The 24,349-nt window shown below is 46.2% G+C and overlaps 1 protein-coding gene across 1 annotated transcript in view; it reads left to right on the top strand.

The window, feature by feature from the left end:
- The first annotated feature begins 651 nt into the window (after positions 1-651).
- Positions 652-24,349, top strand: part of HEPACAM2 (HEPACAM family member 2) — a 286,214-nt gene continuing 262,516 nt past the window's right edge. Inside the window, exon 1 of the mRNA XM_069211660.1 lies at positions 652-822. Coding sequence (XP_069067761.1) covers positions 744-822 — 79 coding nt within the window. The 5' untranslated portion in view covers positions 652-743. The remainder of the gene's footprint in view (positions 823-24,349) is intronic.

Consider the following 24,349-nt stretch of genomic DNA (forward strand, 5'->3'; position numbering starts at 1 on the left):
CGCAGGGAATCGGAGAACGACCTGCATAATGAATAGTAACCAGGCAGTTCCCTATTTACAACCTCTTCTGATTAGCTACAGACATAGGAAAGGTGGCTTACAAGGAATAGTGACCACCAAATGTCCGGCTGGAAAAAAATAAGAAATGGTGCTGCTTTCTTAAAATAAAAAGGGTGGTGAGGGTCTCTGCCTATTTTCCCTGATGCTGCTGACAAAACTGACGAACAAGAAAAGGGAGGGGGACCTTCCCATTTGTGAATCAGTTACCACCTGCTTTGAGGTTGTTGGGACCTCCTGAGCGATGGCTAGAGACTCGAAATTAGGAGAGTGGGCCCCTCTCACACCCTTTCCTAATTACCATTTGGAATATATCGGTAAACCCATTTTACAAGTAAGAAAGGCGGCTTTTCTGACTCACAAAAAGTGGCCAGCGCATAGAAAAAAGTTACTTTTTAGGACGCAAACCGTTTACTGGCCGAAAAAGGGGTTGCCGGTGTTAAAGGGCTTTGCACATGGGGCCCTAGGTCCTGCAAATTACGAGAGAGGCGCGTGCACCGAAGATGTCAAGCCCCGAGTTAACAGGTGTTGTGCTACGCCCTACATGTCTTTGTATACACACACGCAAATGACTGGAGCAGGAGACAGGGCCCGGGCTCTTAACTCGTTACTGATTTCCCTGGCAAATAAAGCGGCAGCTGCTGGTCCAGGCGGAGCCTCGGCGCTGACAACAAGGTGATCTCTGCATGGGGCAGGATGCTTCCATGGAGCCCTCCGTCAGCCCTTACTGGTTCCTGAGGAGCACGGTATTCGTTTTACTGCTCGGTAAGGCACGTCTAAATTAGTTTCTTTTTTTTTACATAGTGGGAAAATAAAAAATGACGGGTTATGTTAAATTGATATGAGGAATGTGACATTGCGGAGTAAGGGTTTGCTACCCTGAACTTGATAATACAATTATAAATTTTATGTTGAATAGAATAATACAAGTTTTCACTGCGGATGAGCGGATAAGAACGTGCCCTTTTCTGAAAAAAAACGCGTGACGTTTTTATGAGAATATATGGCAGTGTTACCTAGTACTGGGACCCTCATCACTGTGCAGTTTTTTCATTTTTTTACATAGCTCGCTCTGGACCTGAATGTATTGCAGCGCATTATACGAGCACCTGTTACATTACACAAAGTCACACTAATTTTTAACGCAGGGGAGAATAAGTGAGCTGCCCAGAATCACAAGATTTTGAGCCAACGCCCCTGATGTAGTTTAAAATATTATATCGAAACGGGAAGCAGATTGGAAGTCGTTAGGGAAATATTTTAGACTTTGAAATGTGTTAAATCACATGACCTTTCAAATAATTGCTAGCTGTTGACGTGCCGCGTTATTGGCTATGTGTTTTAGCTCTTTGGAGAACAGGTAATGCTTTTGCCAATTTTGCTCGTGCGTTTTATTAACCTCCTACGCAGCAGCGGATTGTGGACAGGTCATAAGCCTGGTGGTTGCTTTAACCGACTGAGCTACCTTGCGTTTATTATATCTCAAGGGATTTAATTCTATCCATTGAGAGGGAGACCGGCTTGAGTCTCACACTCGTAACATAAAGTGGGATATTAGGGAGTGAATCTTGAAAAATAAAAAATGTTCCGCGGATAATTATGTTATCGAGTCTTCATTTATTTATTTGTGGCTGCGTCCAATGCTTTCTGAGAGAACTTTTACGGGGCCGCAGATCGCTCCGCTTCTGCGCCTTGCCGGGGGCGCCCACGCAACGATAAACAAGGAGTGTGTGTCGTTAAACACGATGCCTGCTGTCTCCTGGTACCTGCAGCGACCAGCTGCAGCAGGCTCCACTTCCACATTTTTTGTCTTTAGTTTCAATATTCGGGCTTTCATATATCCTTATACAAAGACAGTTCCTCTTTTTATGTTTTTCTGTCACTAGAAACTGCTGCATTGGAACCCTTAACGCCAACCCCAGCTCCACGCGCCTCCTATTCATTTAACAAGCTATCCTTTAAGGGATGCGAAGTGGCTTCGGTTGAAGATAAATTATCTAATTGTCTTTATAGCTTTGCATATTTTCTCCCAGAATCTCTTCTGCAAAGGCCCTTGTCAATACCTACAGGAGTGTCTTCAAATCATAGAGAAATCAGGGTAATCCTGGGAAATCAAGAACCGTGGATGCAGCAATACTGACTGAAGAGGCTGGAGGATTACCCCGTCCGAGGTCTGGGTCTCCTCTAGAGTTACGTCATTAGTGTTGTGTCTGAAGAACAACACCACGGGAAAGAAAAGCACTCCACACGCTCCGATGCTCCACACACTGGGGAAAGCCTCCCCAGGGTATTTATTACTCACACCATCCATTAATTAACCAATTAAGTCATTAGTAACGTCACGGACTCTACCATCGAGGATTACCATCACGGGGGAATTAACATCATTCCCCGTTTACTAATCCCTCGACGGAAAGAGCTGTTTAAAACATAACATTCCTCCTTTACCAAAAATTTTAAATCAGCACAAAATCATATATCAGACAATAATAACAAAACAAAACTACACAAAACATAAAATCAGTTCATTACAAAGTCACGTAACCTAGTAGAACACTGTGGACGAGGACGTAAATTGTATGGACCATCCCCACGGGTTGAGGTAACTGGATCAGCCAATCCAGATCCAGATGTAACAGATTCCTCAACCATCTGATCACCTGAGCCATTATCCAACACCATACCACCCCCAGAATCCTGAACATCAGAACACAAACCACCATCAAGAAATGTATCATTGGTCTCTGAATTTTGCAATATTACATCATCGTAATCTTGATCCCCAGATAAAATGTCTACGGGTACTGAAACATCCGAAGCATATACCTTTTTATAAAATGAAATATTTCGGGTAATTGACTCCGGACCCCGTTTGGCAGTAATCATAGTCCCTCTGACATCACTCACTATCCAAGGATCCTTCTCGAAAGGCAGTACAAACTTACTACCCCCTTTTCTACATTTTACCAAAACCATATCACCAACACAGATGTCACGTCTCTTAGCCCCCCTCTTCCGTGACATATTATCATTTCTGTCCTTCCTCTGTGACAATACTTTCCCCACCTGTTGGTACAGATCATTATGTTCCAAAATACTAGGAATGGTATCCCGCACTGGTCTATTCACGCAGATAGTACTTGGTGCTTCTCCAGTAACACTATGCGGGGTCAAACGATATTCTCTTAAAAATGAATATACCGCACAGTCCACATTCTGACCTTCAGCAATGGCTATACGCAGTACCTTATTTAAAGTCCTCATAAATCTCTCCACTTCTCCATTTGCTTGAGGCCACCGAGGAGTAGTTTTCCTATGTACAATTCCTCTAGATGACAAATAATCAGCAAAATCTTGGCTAGAAAATGGAGGGCCATTATCAGTACGAATCTCCTTCAATAGACCATGAGTGGCCATGATCTTTTCCAGCCGTGGAATAACTTGAGCTGCAGTAACAGAGTCAATGATTTCCACCTCTGGATATTTTGAAAAATCATCTATCACAACAAAAGTGTGACGACCATCTGGTAAACTGCCAAAATCAGCACTAGCTCTAAACCAGGGAACAGGAGGAATGGACTCGGTAATGATCGGTGGAGGCCGTTCACCAGGACCAACAGCCTGACACATCATACACTGCCGTACCACCCGCTCCACATGATCATCCAGTCCCGGGAACCACACTTTGCTTCTCAATCTGGTCTTAGTTTTCACCATGCCTTGATGGGAGGCATGAGCCAGGTCCACAACCGACTGTTGCAATGCCAATGGTATGACCAGCCTGTGTCCTCTCAACAAACATCCATCAGGTGACATAACTAGTTCATGCCGAACTTTATGTAACGAGGACAACATGGTACGTGCTGCCGTCGTCCTAAGAGCCAAATCCTTCAAAAGGGAATGCCACTGTCCAGATGCCACAGCTGATATCACCAACTGTAAGCACTCGTCCTCTTTCGTGGCTGATCGAATGTCCTCAAGAGACATAGGCAACGGGCGAGATCGTTCCACAATCATACGTACATATTCCTCAACATCCTCGGCATCTGCAACTTCACGGGATGTAGCAGGTCTGGCATGTCGTGATAGATAGTCAGCAGGATTCAAGCTACCCGGACGAAATACCACCAAAAAATGATAATCTTGTAGTTGCAAAATCCACTTCTCAATGCGTGGTGGTGGCTTAGACGAAGATCCATTAAACAATGGAATCAAAGGTTTGTGATCAGTATACACAACGAATGGCTGGCCATACAGATATAGATGAAAGTGTCTACAGCCCCAATGTACGGCAATAGCCTCCTTTTCAATCTGTGAATAGCGTTGCTCAGTGTCTGTTAAAGCTCTACTGGCATATGCCACAGGAGCCCATTCTCCATCCATCTGTTTTTGGGCCAACACTGCTCCCAATCCTGTAGGACTAGCATCAACCGACAGTTCCGATTCTTTAGTAGGATCAAAATAAACCAGGGTGGTGTATTTAGAGAGTGCCGATTTAGTGGCCTGAAAAGCAGCTTCCTGAGCAGGCCCCCACTCCCAAATAGTACCAGCTTTAATAAGATCTCTCAAAGGTGCCGTCAAGGTTGTCAAATTCTTAATAAAGCGCCCACAGTAATTCAGCATACCCAAATAACTGCGAACACCAGACACATTAATGGGAGCCAAAGCAGTTTGAATGTCTTTAACTTTATCTGGATCAGGCAACACTCCATCGCCCGAAAACCGATATCCAAAGAAAGCCACTTCTGATTGTAAAAACGAACACTTCTCTTTATGGAGTGTCAAACCATTTTCATGGAGTCTCTGAAATGTGGCTCTCAGTCGTACTAAATGTACTTCTTTACTTGGCGCATGCACCAAAATATCATCACTGACATTGATGACCCCTGTCAAACCAGCCAGCACTCCACGTATAGTATCCTGAAAAACTTCAGCGGCACTAGAGATCCCAAAACTTAACCTTTTATAGCGCCTAAGACCCATATGAGTCGAAAACGTTGTAATGACCCTAGAATCCGGATGTAATAGCAATTGATGGTATCCAGCCCTTAAATCCATCTTCGAGAACCATTTCGACCCTGACACCTCAGCAACAAGATCATCCACAGTAGGTATCAAATGCCGCACACGCTTAATAGCGACATTGGGTAGGCGCATATCGACACAGATTCTCACCTCCCCTGGCTGACGGGGCTTCCTCGCAACTACAATGGGCGACACCCAAGGTGTAGGTCCATCCACCTTTTCGATAATATCAGCGAGTTCCAACTTCTTTAATTCTTCCTCCACCTTAGGCCTCAGATGGAATGCAACCCTCCGATGCTTCAAAGCCACGGGTTGTATAGTTTTGTCAATATGTAAATGCACCATACGATCCTTCAAACAACCTATGCCTTCAAACAAAGATTGAAACTCCGTCAGTAAGTTCTCCACAGTCCCCAAATGAACACTAAAGGCAAAGGATATAAGATTAAGCTGTTCTGCAGTCCGGCAGCTTAATAACATGTCTGACCCCATAGTGGTAACAAACACTTTTGCTGGTATCGACTGGCCTTCATGAGACAATAACGTAGTAAACACCCCCACCAACGGCAAAGGCTTTGCAGATCCAAATGTGTAAACCTGAGCTGTAGTAGGCCGTAAATGGGGCTGAAAAGGAATACACTGCAAAACTGAAGTTGCTATAACATTGATAGAAGCACCAGTATCAATTAGCGCGTCAACCTTGTGACCAGCCAATAAGACTGAACATCTTGGCACTCGCTTCCTAGGATGCCCACCAGGCTGCAGTGCATGTATCATATGGACTGTACCATCACCGTTCCCATCATCATCCAAATCGTCATCATCCATGACAATGACCGGCTGCACCGATTGAACAGTCTTAACTTTCTGTGGTCGAGAACGGGACATGGATTTACAGACTTTCGCAAAATGATTGAGCTTCTGGCAATTAGAACATGTCTTGCCTTGCGCCGGACACACCCCTTGATGAGGAAAAGGACCCCCGCAAGAATAACAAAAACGGGGCAACGTAGAAGTCCTTGATTTATACTTCCTCCTCTCCCCAGATGTAGTATTGACGACATTCACCGGTTCCACTTTTACCTGAGTCTGTAATGCTGCTTCCATGTGAGCTGCACGCTCCTTGGAAAGTTCTTTAGACCGTCCCAACGTGAGGATATTCACCATTGACATCCCAGGTACTTGTAATATATGTTCCCTTAACTTCACAGAGGTACACCCCTGTATAAACTGCGCACGCACTTCATCCTCCACATCCACCAAGGTGCAGGTGCGAGCTAACTCCTTAAGCCTAGCATAAAAGGCATCCACTGACTCATGCGGAAATTGCCTTGCTTGTCGCAGCAGAAACCTTTCGTAATCGGGATTCGCCAAAGGCTCAAAATGCGCAGTCAGTGCCTGTTTCAATGATTGATAAGTATATGGCGGACCCTCCTCCACCACAGATCGGCCCAGCTTATGAACTGCTGCACCCCCAAGATGTAATAACAAGGGACGGCGTCGATCATTCTCCACAGCTGTGGCAGCAAAATAAGTCTCTAAACGATCCACCCATTCTTTCCACCGGGCAGCAAGAGCAGACGGAGGGCCATCAATCACGAAAGGCTCCAATGCAGGGATAGATGCCATAACGACACCAGCCAAAAAATCCAAAAGAAGAGGCAGCAATCACACTGCCCCCCCAAAGTCCTGAAACATATCCTTGGAAAGCAAAACAAAAAAAAATTCACCTCCCAGGACACCAGCACTAGAGGGCACCAAAACCCCAGCACCAGCACTGACGCAAAAAAAGAAAACAGCAAAATCCCCAGGCAGCAGTCCAAACCGGAAGAACTCCACACGCTGGGCAGGCAGCAGCCTCCGGGCACTGCAACCCCCCTCCAGCACGAAGCAGGAGAGTCACGGGGAGAAAAGACGAGACAGGCCAGCCATCCTCGTCGCCAATCTGTTGTGTCTGAAGAACAACACCACGGGAAAGAAAAGCACTCCACACGCTCCGATGCTCCACACACTGGGGAAAGCCTCCCCAGGGTATTTATTACTCACACCATCCATTAATTAACCAATTAAGTCATTAGTAACGTCACGGACTCTACCATCGAGGATTACCATCACGGGGGAATTAACATCATTCCCCGTTTACTAATCCCTCGACGGAAAGAGCTGTTTAAAACATAACAATTAGAGTGTGCCTCATTTAGAGTTGCGTCATTAAAGCGGGCCTCGCTTAGCGTTGGTTTATAATGAAAATTACACATTTGTGGAAAAAGTGTTTAATCTGATGGAGAATCCATAGTAGAATTTCTGCTGAAATTGGGAATATGTGGTGGAGGACATTTCATGGTGTCGGAATCTCGACCGGATGTAGCAGTTCGTTCAGGAATCAGAGTACTTTCTGTTACCACCCATCTCTAACCCAGCTCCTTAATACTTATTTTCACAACAGCATTCTTTTAATTTAGTATGATGCGTTGTTTTAATAATCAATGTATGGCCAAATCACTAGTAGAGTAGAGTCCAATGAGGTATTTACTAACCTAAGTAAACAAAAACTGTGTGGAGTGTGATATTTACTGGATGGTGCAGAAACCTACTATTTTTACTTCAGACTTGGAAATGGGTCATAACAAGCAGAATTTGGTGACGACTGCACCAAATTTTGAATTTCCATGTAATTACCGCAGATGTTTCTCCTGTCACATTTTGGCTGAGTTGACCTACCTAAATTGACGTGTGGAAATTTGCCGGGATATGGGCGTCGTTGCACTCTTTAACTGCCATGTGTGATAAATTCTGCACTCCTTAGAACTCCGATCACTGTACATTGACCTGCATTTTGGCCTATATATTCTAAAGGCAGGTCTGATGAACAATACATAATCCCGAGCCTGCTTGATTAATGTTACAATTAAATAGGAGGAACCAGCCTCAGGGGTAACAAAGTGCAATACAATCAAAAAAGTCTGCGATAGAACATCTAACAACCATCATTAAAGCCCAAAAATCTGGCTTTAGCCACCGTCATTTATACTTGTAATTACTGTTTTGATTTGTCATGGTTTTGTCAAAACTTGGGGAACCTGCTGTCAACCACTCAGTAATCTATAGCAAACATTGTCTAAAGGCAACATTTTAGGGTCTCAAAAAGCACACATTGCCATTTGCGTTTCAAGCACTTGAAGGTATTACTTTGTTCATAGATGTACTCTTTGTGAAAAGTCAGAATGCTGTCACTCACAGTGACATTAGCCAGTGGTTGAATTTGGTCTTTCTTGCCACATAATTAGACAACCCTGACACATAAATTGGTCTTCCAATATCACATAATTAAAGTAGCCCCAGCTATACTCCAACCAATAGAAAAATAATAAAATGAAGTCCAGAAGTTTGATCAAAACGAAGAGAAAGTATAATAAATTACGTATACCCGCTGAGTACATTTAGCTTTTAGTGTAGTGACAATGGTATTAGAGACTATCTTGAAATTTTCTAGAAGCTGATTATTTTAGGACTGATTGAAATCCTTATCATTTAGGAAAATAAGCAATTGGGAGAGTCAGTTGTCACAAGAAGGATTAATGATAGAGGTATGAAGGTATGATACCTGTATACCTATGCATTCAAACCACATCTGGGAATAGTATTTGACCAATATGAAAATTAGAAATTTTCTTTGCTGTTTGAAACCAAAAGGCTTAATGACTGCTTACCATCCTGTGCTTTAGAATGTTTTTTTTTTTTTCAATATGTTTATTGATTTTATATTTCAAAATATAATACAAATTATTCAATTTGCAACCACAGGATAAACCAATACAATAACTAATATCTAGGTCATTTAACAATCACACACCCCCCCAATATGCACTTCACGGAACACTTCAAGTTTTACAGTATCATTTCTGGCTGCACCCTCCATGGGTTTATCCTTTATTGTTTATTTTATATAGGCATTCGCTCGTGACCAGTGTGGGCCTTGTTTTGCATGCATGAGTTCCCTGGCTGCCTAAGGAGGGCACCATCTGGATTAGTGTATGCAGATGGCTACCCTGGTTTTCTGCTCCTCACGTGTCGCTGGGACTGTGGTGACGAAAATTAGATGAACAATTATTACTAGAGAGATGGGAGGAAATTATGTGTGCGCGCTATGGTACCTGGGTGCCCTATGAATTTTGTTTCCGTAATGGGGGATGCAGGGGAATTTATGTCGTGATTATCGCGATTGTATATGCCCCAATTCAAGGAGGCATCTCATCGTTTTTAGCCTCCAATTTTGTTACCAAATCCTCCCAAGTGGAGCATCCTGTGTGTTGTCGCCCTTCGCGCACCATTCTTTTTAGTACCTGGTATTCAGTGCGAGCCCAGCGTATTATTAGAGAGTACCAGGATTTCAGATCGGGTGCCTTAGGGGCTTTCCAATGCATTGCTATTAATCTTTTGTACATTAAAAAGGCCAAGTCTATCAATTTGTGCAGGTGTCTTTGTTTTTTTGGTCTCTTCCTCAGTCCCAGCAGGCAGGACCCAGGGTCTGCTAACAGTGCAAGTCCCGTTAGCCCAAATACCTCCCCTACCACCTCCGCCCAGGCCGTTTGTATATTAGGGCAATCCCATACCATGTGGTAGAAGGGTGCTGACGGTATTTTGCACCTGGGGCATGTTGGTACTGAATCAGGGAACATGCGCTTTATTCTTGCTGGGGAAAGATATGTTTGATGCGTGTAATTGAATTGGGTATTTCTAAATCTGGGATTCTTTGACACGCCTCTGATGTGAGACAAGGCCTTGGGCCAGTCTTCCAATGGGATCAGGGTGGGGAGTACTGCATTCCATCTACTCCATGCTTTCCCTGCCTGTGCATCAGGAGTCTTGTTGAGGGTTCTATATAGATTGGATATTATTTTTGTTTGATCACTGTGTTGTAGAAGCTGGTGGAGCACTGGGGAGGTCTCTGGTTCCGAAGTGCCTATTCCCCATATTCTTCTGATTTCATGACATACGGCATGATATGTCAGGAACTGACCCGAATTTATCTCTGTGAGGGCCTGGAGAGCCTCGAACGTCATTAATTTGCCGTCTTCAAAGCAATCCCCTACTGTCTGTATTCCTGCTTCATTCCACAGCTTTACGGCTTGCATTCCAGCTGCAGTCCCCGCCAATAGATAATTTAGCGGTATGTGTGGGGAGTAAGGAAGCTTATCCGCTCCTCTTTGCACATATTTAACCCAGCACGCATGCGCGGCTGCAAGCAAAGGGTTAACCAGTTCCATTTTGGGGGGCTTTGACGTCAGCCAATTTAAAAGGGGGGTCCCGTTCAGCCGAGGCTCTAGGCTCATGGGTTCCGCTTGCTCTGGTCTGTGGATCCAATATTGGACCCACTGAAGTTGTGCGGCAGCATAGTATCTTTCAAAATTCGGAGTTCCCAGGCCACCGTTATCCAACGGGCATTGCAATGTGGATAGCGCCACTCGCGCTCTACCACCTCCCCAAATGAGCTGCAGTAATGCTGTGTTTAAATTGCTGAAGAAACTTTTGGGAATGGTTATCGTCAGGGCCGCAAAATAATATAGGAGCCTAGGTAGAATCAACATGTTAGCAATCGCCACCTTACCGGGTGGCGAGAGCGGAAGCTTGTTCCAAAATTGTAGGGAGCCTTTTATGGAAGTTAGCGCCTTCCCCAGGTTCCCGTCTCTTAAGTCTTCTGTGGCATGATATATGTTTATCCCAAGATATTTAAATGTTGTCGGGCACCACTTTAGGTGCCCTACCCCTGGGGGGTCTTGGTTGTTGGGGGCCCTTTTTGCCAGGGGGAACACACAGGACTTCTCCCAGTTTACCACAAGGCCAGACAGGCCTCCAAATTCAGCCAATAAAGACATTACAGGTGGGATAGCTGCACAACCGTTCCTGATATATATCAAAGCATCATCTGCATATAATGAAATCGTGTGATGTAACCCATTCCTAATAATTCCCCATTCGTGCTCCATGAGGCGTACTTTTGCCGCTAACGGCTCCATTGCTATGGCAAACAGTAGCGGGGATAAGGGACATCCCTGCCGTGTCCCCCTGGAAATCGGGAAGCTATCAGAAATCGCCCCGCCTGACTTCACCCTCGCGCTTGGATTGGAATACAATGTACAGACCCAACGAATGTAATTAGGGCCTATTCCCATACGTGCCATCGTAGCCATCAGGAAGTCCCATTCCAGCGTATCAAAGGCCTTTTCTATGTCTAGTGAGAGCACCATTTCCTCCTGTGCAGTCTTGGGGGTGTCTCCTATTATACTCAGCAATCTGCGAATATTTAGGAAGGTGTTACCCTTTGGGATGAAGCCATTTTGATCTGCATGAATCAATAATTGCATGAGGGGGGCTAACCTATTAGCCAATATTTTGCCTAATATTTTGCAGTCTGTGTTTAACAGCGATAGCGGTCTATAAGATTTAACATCTGTGTGGTCTCGACCCTGTTTAGGGAGTACCACTATCATAGCTTCCCTTTGAGATATAGGTAAGCTTTCTTTAGTCCACGCCTCCTGGAACACTCCTAGCAGATGGGATTTTAGGCTGGGTAAATAGGCTTTATAATACTCCGAGGGGAGGCCGTCTGCACCCGGCGCTTTGTTCCTGGGCAGCTGTGCAAGGGCTAGTTCTATCTCTTCTGTTGTTATGGGGGTTTCAATTCCATCTCTATCTGTTTGTGGTAGTTGGGGTAGGAAGGAGTCCGCCAGGAAAGCCTCAAGTTGTGTAGCTGTGCACGAGGTACGTTTAGTGTATAAGTTTGAATAGTAGTTCCTAAACGTCTCGTTTATTTCTACTTGTGTAGTAGCCATCTCATGGGCGCCCACCCGGATGGCACCTATCGGAGCTTGCTGTCTATCCTCGCGGAGTAGCCACGCTAGCATTCTACTTGATCTGTCTCCTTCTGTTTGCAACCTGGTTAAGTAATAGTTGTAGTCGTGGCATCGGAGCCTGCTATCTGCCTCATTATATTTTGAGCGCTTTTCTTTGAGGACAGTGCTAGTGATTTCCCCCCGTGCTACCGCTTTTTCAGCAATCCTTAGCTCCTTCTCTAGTTTACTAATTTCCACCTGTAAAGAGCGTCTCACTCCCCACGTAGTGGACATGCATACTCCGCGTGCTACTACCTTGTGGGCATCCCATTCTATCGCCCGGGTTGTTGCAGACATAGCGTTTGTTTCCCAATATTGGCCTATAGATTTCCCCAATGTTGCGGCAAATGCTTGATCTTGTAGAGCTTCCGCCTGGAATCTCCAAGTGGGAATTGCCTGACGTGCCCTGCCCCAGTTCAGTGTTACTCTCAGAGGCGCATGGTCCGAGACTGTCTTTGCCAAGTATTCAGATTCAGTGATCAGCGCCCCTATTTCACAGGTGCCCCATACTATGTCTATTCTTGTGTGGGTGTTATGTGGGACCGAGTAAAATGAATATTCTTTTTGCTCTGGATGGCCTAATCGCCATACATCATAAAGACCCATAACATTTGCCCATTCTTGCAGGGGACTTACGGGCTTCCTACTAGTCGGTGTGCTCGGGTGGGCACTGGTTCTGTCCAATGCTGCTGATGGGGTACTGTTAAAATCACCACCCCAGATGGCTAGGGGCATGGGGTGGGACAGCAACGTTGGGGTGAGAGTGGTAAGAAAGCCCGAGATGCCACTGTTGGGGGCGTATACCCCGATCACAGCCATTTGTCTGCCGTCTAGTCTGCCCTCCACTACTACGTACCTCCCTCCCTGGTCTATCTTGTGTGCTGACATGAGAAATGGAACTCCCGCCGCTATCCAGATCAACACCCCTCTCCCCCAAAAGCCGAGTATGTTGTGCCTATCAACTGGCCTCCCCACTTCGTGCGTAGGGCGCGTAGGTCCCCCTCTAGCATATGTGTCTCTTGCAGAATAGCGATATGCACTCCTAGTCTTTTAAGCGTGCACTCTAGCCTGTTTGCTCAGCATCCCAAGGCCCCTGATATTCCATGTTAATATAATATACTGGTTTTTGGTATTATTTCGCGAAGACATCATATGGGGTACTGGGGATGTGTTGCTGTGTTGTGGATCTGGGCTTTGGTGTTGGCCCGCCTGGTCTCTGCCTTTCTGTTGCTGATATTTAAATATAGCGGGTACAGGTCTATGTTTTGTGCGTTGAGTAATTCCGATTCTTGCATTGCTGCTAAACTGTTAGTCCCCACCCCCCTAATTAAACCCCCTATACTACTTACAACTACAGTGAAACTACAAAACTTAAAAGTGTGTGAAATAACTCTTATCCGGTTGGATTTGCATAGTGGGATTCTCATATCGTGCAGATGTGGCTCTTGTAAGGGGCTCACATCGTGCCGCAGACTTAGTCTGCCAATATCGACAGGCGCCCCCCCTTGGCATAAATCCGTTCCCTCTGACCCCACCCATCCGCCATGTACCACCTACTTATGCCCCCAATCACTTAGCTTAGTGTTTATATCAAAGATGCATATTGTTGAAGGCACTTTATCTCCACGTCTCGGCAGTGTCGCAGAGTCTCTGTAGATTTTCAAGTTTCAAGCATCGTCCCTGGTAGTCTCTCTGGGCCTGAACGAATAGTTTATAGTTCGTCGGCAGTTCTTGGGGTGACCTTCGGCCCACCTAGTTCTCCTGTTACCGTGGATGCGGAGCTGGCTGTGTCTGAGTCCGATCCCAGCTCCTCAAGACCACTGGCAATTGTATTGCGGCTTTGCATGTGTAACGGCGTCTCTTTTAGCACTTTTGCTCTTTCCTCTGCTGCTTGCCAGACATTGGGCTGGCCTCTGGTGCGCCGTTTGGATCTCTTCCTTGCAGCAGGTTTTTGCCATTTCTCATCCCCCTCTTCGTCCTCCCGGGGGTGTGCAAGGCCCTTGGCGTGGAGCCATGTCCAGGCATCCTCGGGGTTGGTGAATATATGGGTACGGTCCTCCATAACTACCCTTATCTTGGCTGGGAAGAGCAGGGCATATTTTCTGTTCTGTTCTCGTAAGCGTTGCTTGATTTTAACAAAAGAATTGCGTTGGTTCTGCACCTCTTGCGTAAAGTCTGGGTAAGCGTTAATATTCGAGTCTTCATACTTGAACGGGCCCTTATTGCGGAATTGTTGCAATATTGCGTCTCGGTCTCTATAGTTCAAGAACCTGGCAATCAATGGCCTGGGGGACTGGCCGGGGGCCGGAGGTCTGCCCGGGATTCTGTAAGCCCTTTCAACTGAGAAAAACTTGGATGGAGCCCCATTTAACACCTCCTTGATTAGCCACTGCTCTAGGGAGATTTCTGATTCCGGTTGACGCATACTTTCCGGAAAGCCCAGGAATCTCACGTTATTTCGGCGCGCCCTACTCTCCATTTCCTCCGATCTTCTCCAAAGTATCTTCAGCTCCTCGTCCATGCGTTGAATCTGTTTTTGGTTCCCTTGCACTATTGGAGTTAGATCAGCTATTTCAGCTTCAGTTGTTTTCACTTTTTCAGCTAGGCTTCGATGATCCACTCGTAAAAGATTCAAGTCTTGCGCGACTGCATCAATTCTGCCTTCCAAGGATGACTTAGTGTCCAGTATTGCCTGCAATACTTTCTCGAACTGAGCAGAATGTGCTAGGAGTGTGCTTCCCAGTGACTGTAGGGATGGGCCAGATTGTTGGTCAGTAGGCGTTATCGCTTGGGTAGTTCGGTCTGGGTTCTTGGTTGACTTGGCTCTGCCGGCCATTTTGGCTGTTCTGAGATTACCTCCCAATCTGCAGAGATTACGCACTTTTAATCTTCCTGGTTCGATGTTATAAACTTTTACTGAGTTGCCTGGGCATGGAGCGCACATCCGGTGTTGAGGGCGTGAGATTAGGCGGCAAAGCAAAGGGACATTTAGTCTTATTCTGACTTATTATGGCCTGGATATTCAATGACAAATGCTGCAGTCATTAATGGATTCAATGTTCCAGCTATGAATTCTTGTGGGGCTGTCCTCCGGGCCCACCGGAATATGCGGAGGGTGTAAACGCTGGGGGAGTATACTCGTTTCTTCTTGTGTGGCGGGAGGGCTTGGTGCCAGAGGCTCCCTTAGATAGAGGGGAGAAGTGCTGGGCAGCCGGGAGAGGCGTCGACATGCGGGAGAAATCGCGGGTCAGGGCGATCGCAGGGCGCCGCAAATAAACTTTGTGCAGCTAAGGACAGTCGCGGCAGGGACACATTGCAGGGGAGTCCAGGGCAGGCCACCCGCCCGCGGTCCAACCCAGCCGTCCACTCTGCATTGGTTGAGTAGTCCGAGCTCCCAGGAGCACGCGATCCACATCCATCTAGCCCTTTTGCGTAAATGGAGAGGTGGGGTGGAGGGGGGGGGTTCCAAGGGTTTTCCCTTCAGCTTAGTTTTTGTGTCCCCCCCCCCCTCGCAGGTGCCCTCCTCACCTCGTTTTTTTTTAAAATTCTGCACCGGGGACCGCCGCAGCCTGCTGGCCCGCCGCCGCTGCGCGTCTTCTTTGCTGGGCCTCTTCTTTGTCCCTCAGCAGCTTACACACGCGGCTGCTGCTGGGCCTCTTCTTTGTCCCTCAGCAGCTTACACACGCGGCTGCTGCCGCGGCAAAATTCAAGATGGCGCCCCAGTTCCTCGAGCCGGCTTCACGCGTCCCGGGGCGCCCAGTGAAATCAACCGTGCGGTCCGCTTTTGGACACGTCTCTTCAGCCCTCCCGGCCACAAGCAGGCGTGTAAGCGGGAGGCGGCCGCGCCCGGCGAGAGCGCGACCGGGGCTGCAGCCGCAGCTCCTCCCGCTCTGCGCCACACCCGGCGCGGACTCGCGAGTCCCAGCCCCGCCTTGCCCGCGTACCGAGGGGCGCCCACGACACAAGTTGGGTGCCCCGGTCTCCCCCGGTCAAGCCGCCGTCCCGGCCGCCGCTACCAGGCCGCGGGGGGGCACCTTCCAGGATGTTTCGAGGTAGCCGGGAACGGAGCGCTCAGATCAAGCGACCGTCCCGGCCGCCATCTTGGCTCCTCCTCCCTGTGCTTTAGAATGTTGATTTCCAAAATTATCAGAATTTCAGAATCCACCATGAAGATCCAATGTTGACGTATTGTCGTTCAGGATAAATACATTTAGTATTGGTCACTATCCAGATGAGCAGAAGGTTCACTGCAAATTTTAAAATTCACACTGCTCTGAAAATCTAAATGTTGTACATGCGTAGAGGGATGCAATATATACTGTGTGCCGTACACAATTACAATGTGCAAACCGCCTAAATGTCAATGCAGAGGTGGTAGTTTTTGGTTTAGGGCAGGGGTCTTCAAACTGGGGGGCCTCAAGTGATCCCGGGGAGGGGAAGGTGTGGAGGGGGGGAAGCGAGGCTCTGACCAACAGAAGCATTATGCAGATAACAGTGCTTTGTTTTAAACAGAAAACGTGTTGCATTTTTAAAAGGTAACAGAACTTAACTGCACTGTTTAAATAAGTCTAGACTTGTTTAAACTTTGCCAACTTAAAAGAATAATTGTGAAAAAATGTGAGGGGGCAATGATTTTTTCCCCACTGGGGAAGTGGGGTGGCATAAAATGTTTGAAAACTTCTGGTCTAGGGGTATGTCATACGAACATGTGGAGAACAGGGGACCTAGTAATTGGAAGAACATCTAGTTGGATGACTTGGAGGTTACAAATCATACCAAGTAATGATAAAAACAAAACAAACGTGAACTCACTTGTTTATGCACTTAAGCAACTTCTCTCTAGTCGTCCCTGTCGTGAAGGAAGCAAGAGCAAAGTTGCCAAGTTGCACTGCCTGGCAATCTGTGTAGTTGGCTTGACCGTACACAGTTTTGTCTACTGATCTGTTTTTCGGCTTCTTGTAGGAGGCTGGCTTGGTTTGTAGTGGGTACCAAAGGTACTTATACCTTATTACCAGGTCCAGTTATCCCTTATTAGTGAAATATAGTCAGTGTCTAGCAGCCAAGCTGTCTAGGGGGTAGCTGTAGCTGAGCAGCCAAGGCTGATCTAGGAGACATGCAAAGCTCTTGCAACACCACTGTATTCACACAGTACTCACACATGAAAGAAAATACTCAGCATTACAAACATTAAGGTACTTTATCGTTAGTGACACAATGCCAAAAATACCTTAGAGCCTATACTCCCTTAGGAGGTAAGTAATATACAGAGTATATACACTAGAATGCAGATGTAGCTGTAAAAACAGTCAGAAAATAGTCCAAATAGTGAAAATCACAATAGATTGCAATGGGCCTAGGGGGAACACAAACCATATACTAAAATAGTTTAATGTGAAAGTCAGTTTCCTATCTAGGCAAGTGTAGTGCGTAGGGGGGAGTGTAAGAAAACACCAAAGGTAAGTAATGGAACCCACCCCAGAGCCCAGGAAAACAGGAGTAAATCACAGTAAGTTTCCGGAAACACACAAGAAGTAATGATGGAGATTATGCAAGAATCAGAAGAGAATGCAAGACACCAACAATGGATTCCTGGACCTGAAGACCTGTGGAAGGAGGGAACCAAGTCCAAGAAGCACTGAAAAGTCCAGGGAGAACAGGAGCCCCTGCTAACCCGGATGAAAGTGCAAAAGAAGAACCACTGGTGAGAAGACAAAGTCAGTTATGCACCCAAGAAGACAAATGCGGGTTCCTGGTTGGTGCAGAAGATGTCCCACGCTGACTGGATCATTGCATTGCATTGCATTGGTTTGCGTTGCTGAATTCCGCCAACAAGCCTTGGCACACGCGAAACACGTGGTTGGCGGAAAATGGCGCTGCCCAGGACCAGGAGGGACCTGGTGGCCTCTACCCAGAAGGAGGAGGCATAGGGAGATCTCAGCAACTCAGAGAGCCATCAGAAGACCAGGTAGCGTGCACAGGAGTCCCAAAGCATGAGGACAAAGAGGGTGCAAATGGAGGCCCACGCAGCACAACACAAAGTGATCCCACGCCGCCAGACAACCACTCAGGAAGCTGTGCATCTCAGGATGGAGTGGTGGGGCCTAAGCTGTGCTGTGCACAAAGAACTTCTTGGAAGGTCGCACACAAGCCTTGGCAACTGCAAGTCATGCGGTGCACGGTGGTACTGTCTTGTGCGGGGAGGCAAGCTCTTACCTCCACCAAAGTTGGACAGCTGGACCTTGGGACTGTTGGTGTCAGTTTAGTCTACCACCCATGTTGAAGGATCCATGCTTGTCATCTAGAGAGGGAACCCACGCCACCGGTATTCGCTGCAGAGAGGTGCCTGCTGAAGCAGGGAAGTGAGTCTGGCACTCCACGGGAGAGTCCTTCTGTTCTTCTGGTGCAGGTTGAAGACAGGCAGTCCTCAGAGGATGCACAACCTGGAAACTGTTGCAGTTGCTGAAGTTACAATGTTGTAGAAGTCATCTTGGCCTCCTTATTGCAGTTTGTAGAGTTCCTGGAGGGTTCAGCTGCTGTTCCATCGATAGAAGATGAAGTAAAGGATGCAGAAGAGTCCTTTACTGGAGTCTTGCAATCCGAATCTGAGGAAACACCCAGGAGAGACACCCTAAATAGCACTGAAAGGGGGATTGGTTAGCTACACAGGTAAGCACCTATCAGGAGAGAGCTCTGACGTCACCTGCTGGCACTGGCCACTCAGATGCTCCCAGAGTGTACCTCCACCTTGGAATCCGAAATTGCAAAACCCAGGGACACTCTGGAGGAGTTCTGGGCACCACCCCTAGGGTGGTGATGGACGGGGGAATGGTCACTTCCCTTTCCTTTGTCCAGTTTTGTACCAGAGCAGTCCCTGAACCGGTGTAGACTGGATTATGAAAGGACGGCACCATCTGTGCCCTTCAAAGCATTTCCAGAGGCTCTGAGAGGCTACCCCTCCCATGCCTGTAACACCTATTTCCAAAGGAAATGCTTTGTCCTGCCTTCCTGAGCTTGAGCTGCTCAAGCAACAGGAGGGCAGAAAGCTGTCTGTGAGGTGGCAGCAGCTGGGGCTGCCTGGGAAATCTCAAAAAGGCTGGTATGGTAGTACTGGAGGTCTACTGGAGCCCCCAGAGTGCATGGAATTGTAAAACCAATACACAAATCAGTATTGGGGTACAATTCTCAGATGTTAGACACCTTACATGGCCATATTTGGAGTTACCATTGTGAAGCTGGAGATAGGTATTGACCTATGTCCAATGCACGCGTAAAATGGCATCCCCTCACTCACGAAGTCCAGGAAAATGGTCCTGGATGACTTGGGGGCACCTCTGCTAGTGCAGGGGAGCCCTCACACACAGGTACTTTGCACCCAGCCTTCAGGGTTGGAACGCCTGACATATAGGTGACGTATAAGTGACCTGGTGCAGTGAAAATGTCTGGGAAAGGGTGCATGATAGGTCTTGCTGTCTGATATAAACCCAAATTGGTCCCGTGAAGGATTATAGTACTGCCACAAGCCTTCCCATCAGTTTCAGTTAAACTATTAGAACCTACTGTTATCATCAGCATTACATTCAAGTCTTCCCTTTCATTGCATAATTATGATCTTTCCTCATTGTGAATGATGCTATCCCTCATATACCTCTTCATATGCCTCTTCATACACAGTTTGATTTAGAATGTGATTACGCTGGAAGAGACAGCTTAGCAGCCCCTTAACATTTTAAACCACCTCCCCTCAACTATGTTGCAAATGAACAATAACAGAAGGCTACCTGTGGTGATCATACCTCTTGCTTAAGGAGGAGCTCATCTGTGAATCAGTGTCATTCTCTAGTAGCAAGGTGCAACGATCAACACAGACATTCCTCGCTTTTGCCACTATCAACATTCCACTTTTCAATAATTAAGTCCACCTCATATATTTGTTCCATGTACCTTGGCATAACTAAAGCAACTCTGAGCACTAGAGAGACCTCACAACCTACAAATCTGCACAAACAGATCCAACCTCCTTGAAATTCTAATATTTCAATAACATATTACGTTTGTTATGGGTAGTAGACAAATATTACTATAATATTGCTTATTCTTAGTGAGGCAAACACATGCAGTACATATGTTTGCTGCAGTTTCCGCATCATGCTCTTCTCACTTGGCACAATCATGTGACCTATGCAAATTTTGAGTTTCTCTGCAGTAGTGAGAGTATATTGAGTAAGAGAAGGTAGAAGCCACAATGGGTCCCAGCTGCCGTATTTCGTACACTCCTAAAACTACACTACTACATCATAGCTGAACATCAGTAATACCTATCTTCATATATATGTGTGTGGTAAAGTTTTGGGAGCCATTTGAAATGTCAACTTCTCCTCGATTCAGCAGATGTGCCCAGGATAATATGGCTGTTGCCTTGTCTCAAATGTGCTTGATGTACATTTGTAGGTCTGGCCTAGAGGACTTGCTAGCCTCATGTAAGAAAACAATCATGAAAAATACATAAAAATATAAATAGCTAGAGGGGTTGTGGGTCAGATTTCTTCATTAATTGGTGTATTCAACTGTCATTATTATTTTGCATCTGCCTAACACACAGCGGTGGCTCCTCCGTTATGGTGGAGAAAAGTGGCCCCCCTGCTGAGAGCCAGCAGAGGGAAAAGTGAAAAATAAAATGATAAAACCATTTTATTATTGTTCTATTTTTCTTATGGCGCTAAAGCCAGTCGAGTCTAGGGTGGGGCGGGATGGGACCATTATGACACCCGGGGGATGAGTAGTCCGCATGTCGGTTCAGCCAGCTGTCCAAGGACAGCCAAACCGACATGCGCACTTAGATCTGTCCACCTGGCTGTGATGCACAGCTGTGTGGAGAAGAGGCACAGACTCCCAGGGCCTAAGCGAGAGTTAAACCAGCCTGCTTAGGCCAATCACAGCGATGCTCTGATGGTGGTAAACAGTATTACCAGAATAAGAGCAGTGTCTTGATTGGCGTCTGGGAGCCTGCACAGTGTGTACCAGCCCTTCGGGAATCTGGAGTCAGGACAGGAGCAGATGAAGACAGACTGGCAGCAGCATTTGAGTACTTTTTTATTTGATATTTTTTCATTCTTTGCCCCCCCCCAACTCACCCCACCACTTACCATCAATAGAAGGCACAGCTTTTAACACAGCACACTATGGGGCAGTGATTGAGCCTGCTTTAATCATTGACTCTATTACATTGTTAGTGGTTATATTTTCCTGATAACATGTGCACATCTGTCTTGAAGGAAATGCACTACAACCAGAGTTGGTGTAATAATAATTTACTTCACCAATGCATTTTTCTGTATTTTGAATTTTTTTTTATTTATTAGACTTTGTTGTGGGCATAAACTATGTCTTGTAGTTACAGCAGTTCATAGCCAATAATACTTTCCTTTGCATTATTAAGAAGCATAATTTCATGTGATGTGCATTAAAACTAAGATGAGTTTCTAAATATGTTGTGAGTACATATGCCTGTTAGGGAGCAACCAAACTGTTTCATTATAATGATATATGATCATTATTTTTTTATTTTATAGTTTTTATTGCAAGCATATAGCTACCAAGATGAGGAGGTGACATGTGGAAAGAGACATCTCAAATCAGCATTTCAGTCTCTTACTTGTAGTAAGCATAGCCAACAAGGGTATTAAAAGTCAGCAAGGACTGAGTTAGGAGAGTCAGAGGGGGTGTCCTGCTTCCAAGGAAGATGGAGGTTCATCTTTGATATCCAATGTTTTCCGCTCATTTTTAGCTCATCTCCTGGGGCCCTCTAGAAACTAAAAGGCTCAGTTGGTGACTTCCAAAACAAGTATGCTTCACCACACCTGTGGGTAATCATATGCTAGCTTCTCTACTCCAGGATGGCAAGGATTTAAGTGCAGATTCAACTGAGCAGAGTGGTTTCTCAAAAGTTAGCTAATCACTATCTACAAGGGAAACAGACAAACTCATTGTGAAACATCTTGGCACCTACATTGGGATGGTGAATGGTGTGTGTACCTAGTCACATGTAGTGAGAAGAGATGAGTGCAACAACGTGGTATCTCTCTCAGGTGGCTTGGAGCTTCACTGACCTATACATGCCCAGTCAAGGTCTCCTGTGGAGGCCACAGTGATCTTGTACCCATGCATAGCCCCTCACCTCCCACGCTACTATCCCCACCCCTCTTCACAAGCATTGCAGTGCTTCCTGGGGTTTCCTATGTGTGGGAGCAGTAACCACAACTAAATGAATAAAGAGGCAGCTGACAAGCACTTTCCCAGCTGCGTGCCTGTACCTCACCTGCGGTTGTGGGGAACAGCATGCTGCAATCACACCACTCTGTCACTTCCCCAGTTTGGCTCACTGAATCATCCCCTACTCACATGGCCACAAAGCGGCAGCATGAAAGGGGTCTTGAACTGGGGGTAAGTGCTGCAGGAAGTAGGGTCCAATGATGAGTGTGGGCTGGAAATTGGAGGCAACCTATAATTTGCCATACACCCTTTCACCATATTCTGGATTAGGCTACAATCACTATAATTAAGCTTCAGAATTATTATCCTTAGCAAATCACATAGTGATAATCAAAATGAATATACTACCTCAAGTTTTCTACCTATTTGTGAACATACCAATACCCCTCACACAGGCCTTTAAAAAAAAATTACAGTCCCTGCTACTTGCTCTGACGTGGGCTGGGAAACAATTGGGAATCTCTTTATGATACCTGGGATCCCCACTTGCACAGGGTGGCTTTCATGCCCCGAATTTCCAACTTTATTACATGATGTGGGCCCTGGGTGCACCCTTAAAAATATATGCCCCAACTAGCAGCAGACTCCATACTGCTGACTTCATTGCTTTCCCATAAACAGGTAGAAGTACCACAGGGCAACATTAGTACAATTAATTGCACACTGAAAGCGTGGCAGGCAATAGGTGCCATGACGACTAAAGGGCCACTATATGCACCTGAGATGCCCACAGCATACCATCAGGAGGTATCGGTGATGCAGGAGCCCTGAGACCTGGGTCTCCTCAAGGACCCAGGCCTCAGGACAATGGGTGACCTGTTCCTGGAGGACCGGTTTTATTGAATTCGCATCTTTGCTGCAGAGCAGTCGTAACACCCTGCTCATTCATTTCACCTACCTGCGCTTACAATCCACTTTAAGAGAGCACTACCGGAGGTTCCCACACCAAACCTACAAAACCTTACAATTGGTACTCACACAAACATCTCATAAAGGGCTAATAACAAAGATGTATACCACAGCACTAGTGGAGGGGGACAGATTTGATACAACAGTGTTGGAAACATGGAATAGGATACTAGACACCCCACTAACACAGGAGAAATGGGATTTCTGTTGTGAACTCACAGGACAGCTGACCGCAAATGGCAACCAACATATTACACACTTTAAATTCCTACAGCAAGTATATTACACACCTGCAAACTGTGTAAATATGCTTTACAACAGACAGATACCTGCAACAGATGTGGCAGGCCAGGGGCAGATTTCTTGCATCTGGTATGGGGGTGTAGCAAGATATATAAATACTGGGAACTGGTCGCAGACGTGACAGAACGTGTGCAGTGTGAACCTATTATATGACTACTAGGATCTGTCAAACCCCTGCAGCCGGTGAACTGCAAGTTGATAGCAGTTGCTTGTTACTGGCAAAGAAAAGGGTCCCCATTAATTGGGGGAAAGTGATCATGATATGCAATATGGGAAATGGTTGTATGGTGTTTTAAGTGGTTGTAAGATGAAGAAATAGTTAATAAAAGGAAAAAAAAGCTTCAGAAGAGAATGGAGGGCCCAGGTTGCTAGATGTGGTTGATAAATTGAAGTCAGTGAGGTAAATGCTCTAAAGCTGAACCATGTCATTTCAGTGAGTTGGACCAAGTTCCCTACCTACTTTGTGATATAGGATCTAGGGTCGTCTGAGGTCGATGTCATCTACATAGTTCTGAAACAGCCAGTGGTATAATGTATAATTACAAGACCCTCTGCAGAGCGTGATGAGGGTCCCTTAGTCTCCTACACCTTACAGATATTTATTGTACGTCGGCTGGTTAGGGGGCACCCTGGATGGTTGGGGGGTCGCATGAAAGGCTGGAAGCCCCCTTGTACCATGGGGACTACAGAGGGCTATGGTACACCCCTAAGACCAGGATTTTAAGCCAGCCTGCTGCACAAGGCCCAGGGGCATGGTATTCTATGTACTATCAAGAGTGAGTGGAAAGGTGTGAAATACAGATCCTCTGTGTACCTAACTTTAACTAATATACCATATTTGCATAGCCTCTCCCTACACCTGATTGCAAATATATATATATATATATATCAGT

This window comes from Pleurodeles waltl, chromosome 10 (assembly GCF_031143425.1).
Source record: "Pleurodeles waltl isolate 20211129_DDA chromosome 10, aPleWal1.hap1.20221129, whole genome shotgun sequence".
NCBI lineage: Eukaryota > Metazoa > Chordata > Amphibia > Caudata > Salamandridae > Pleurodeles > Pleurodeles waltl.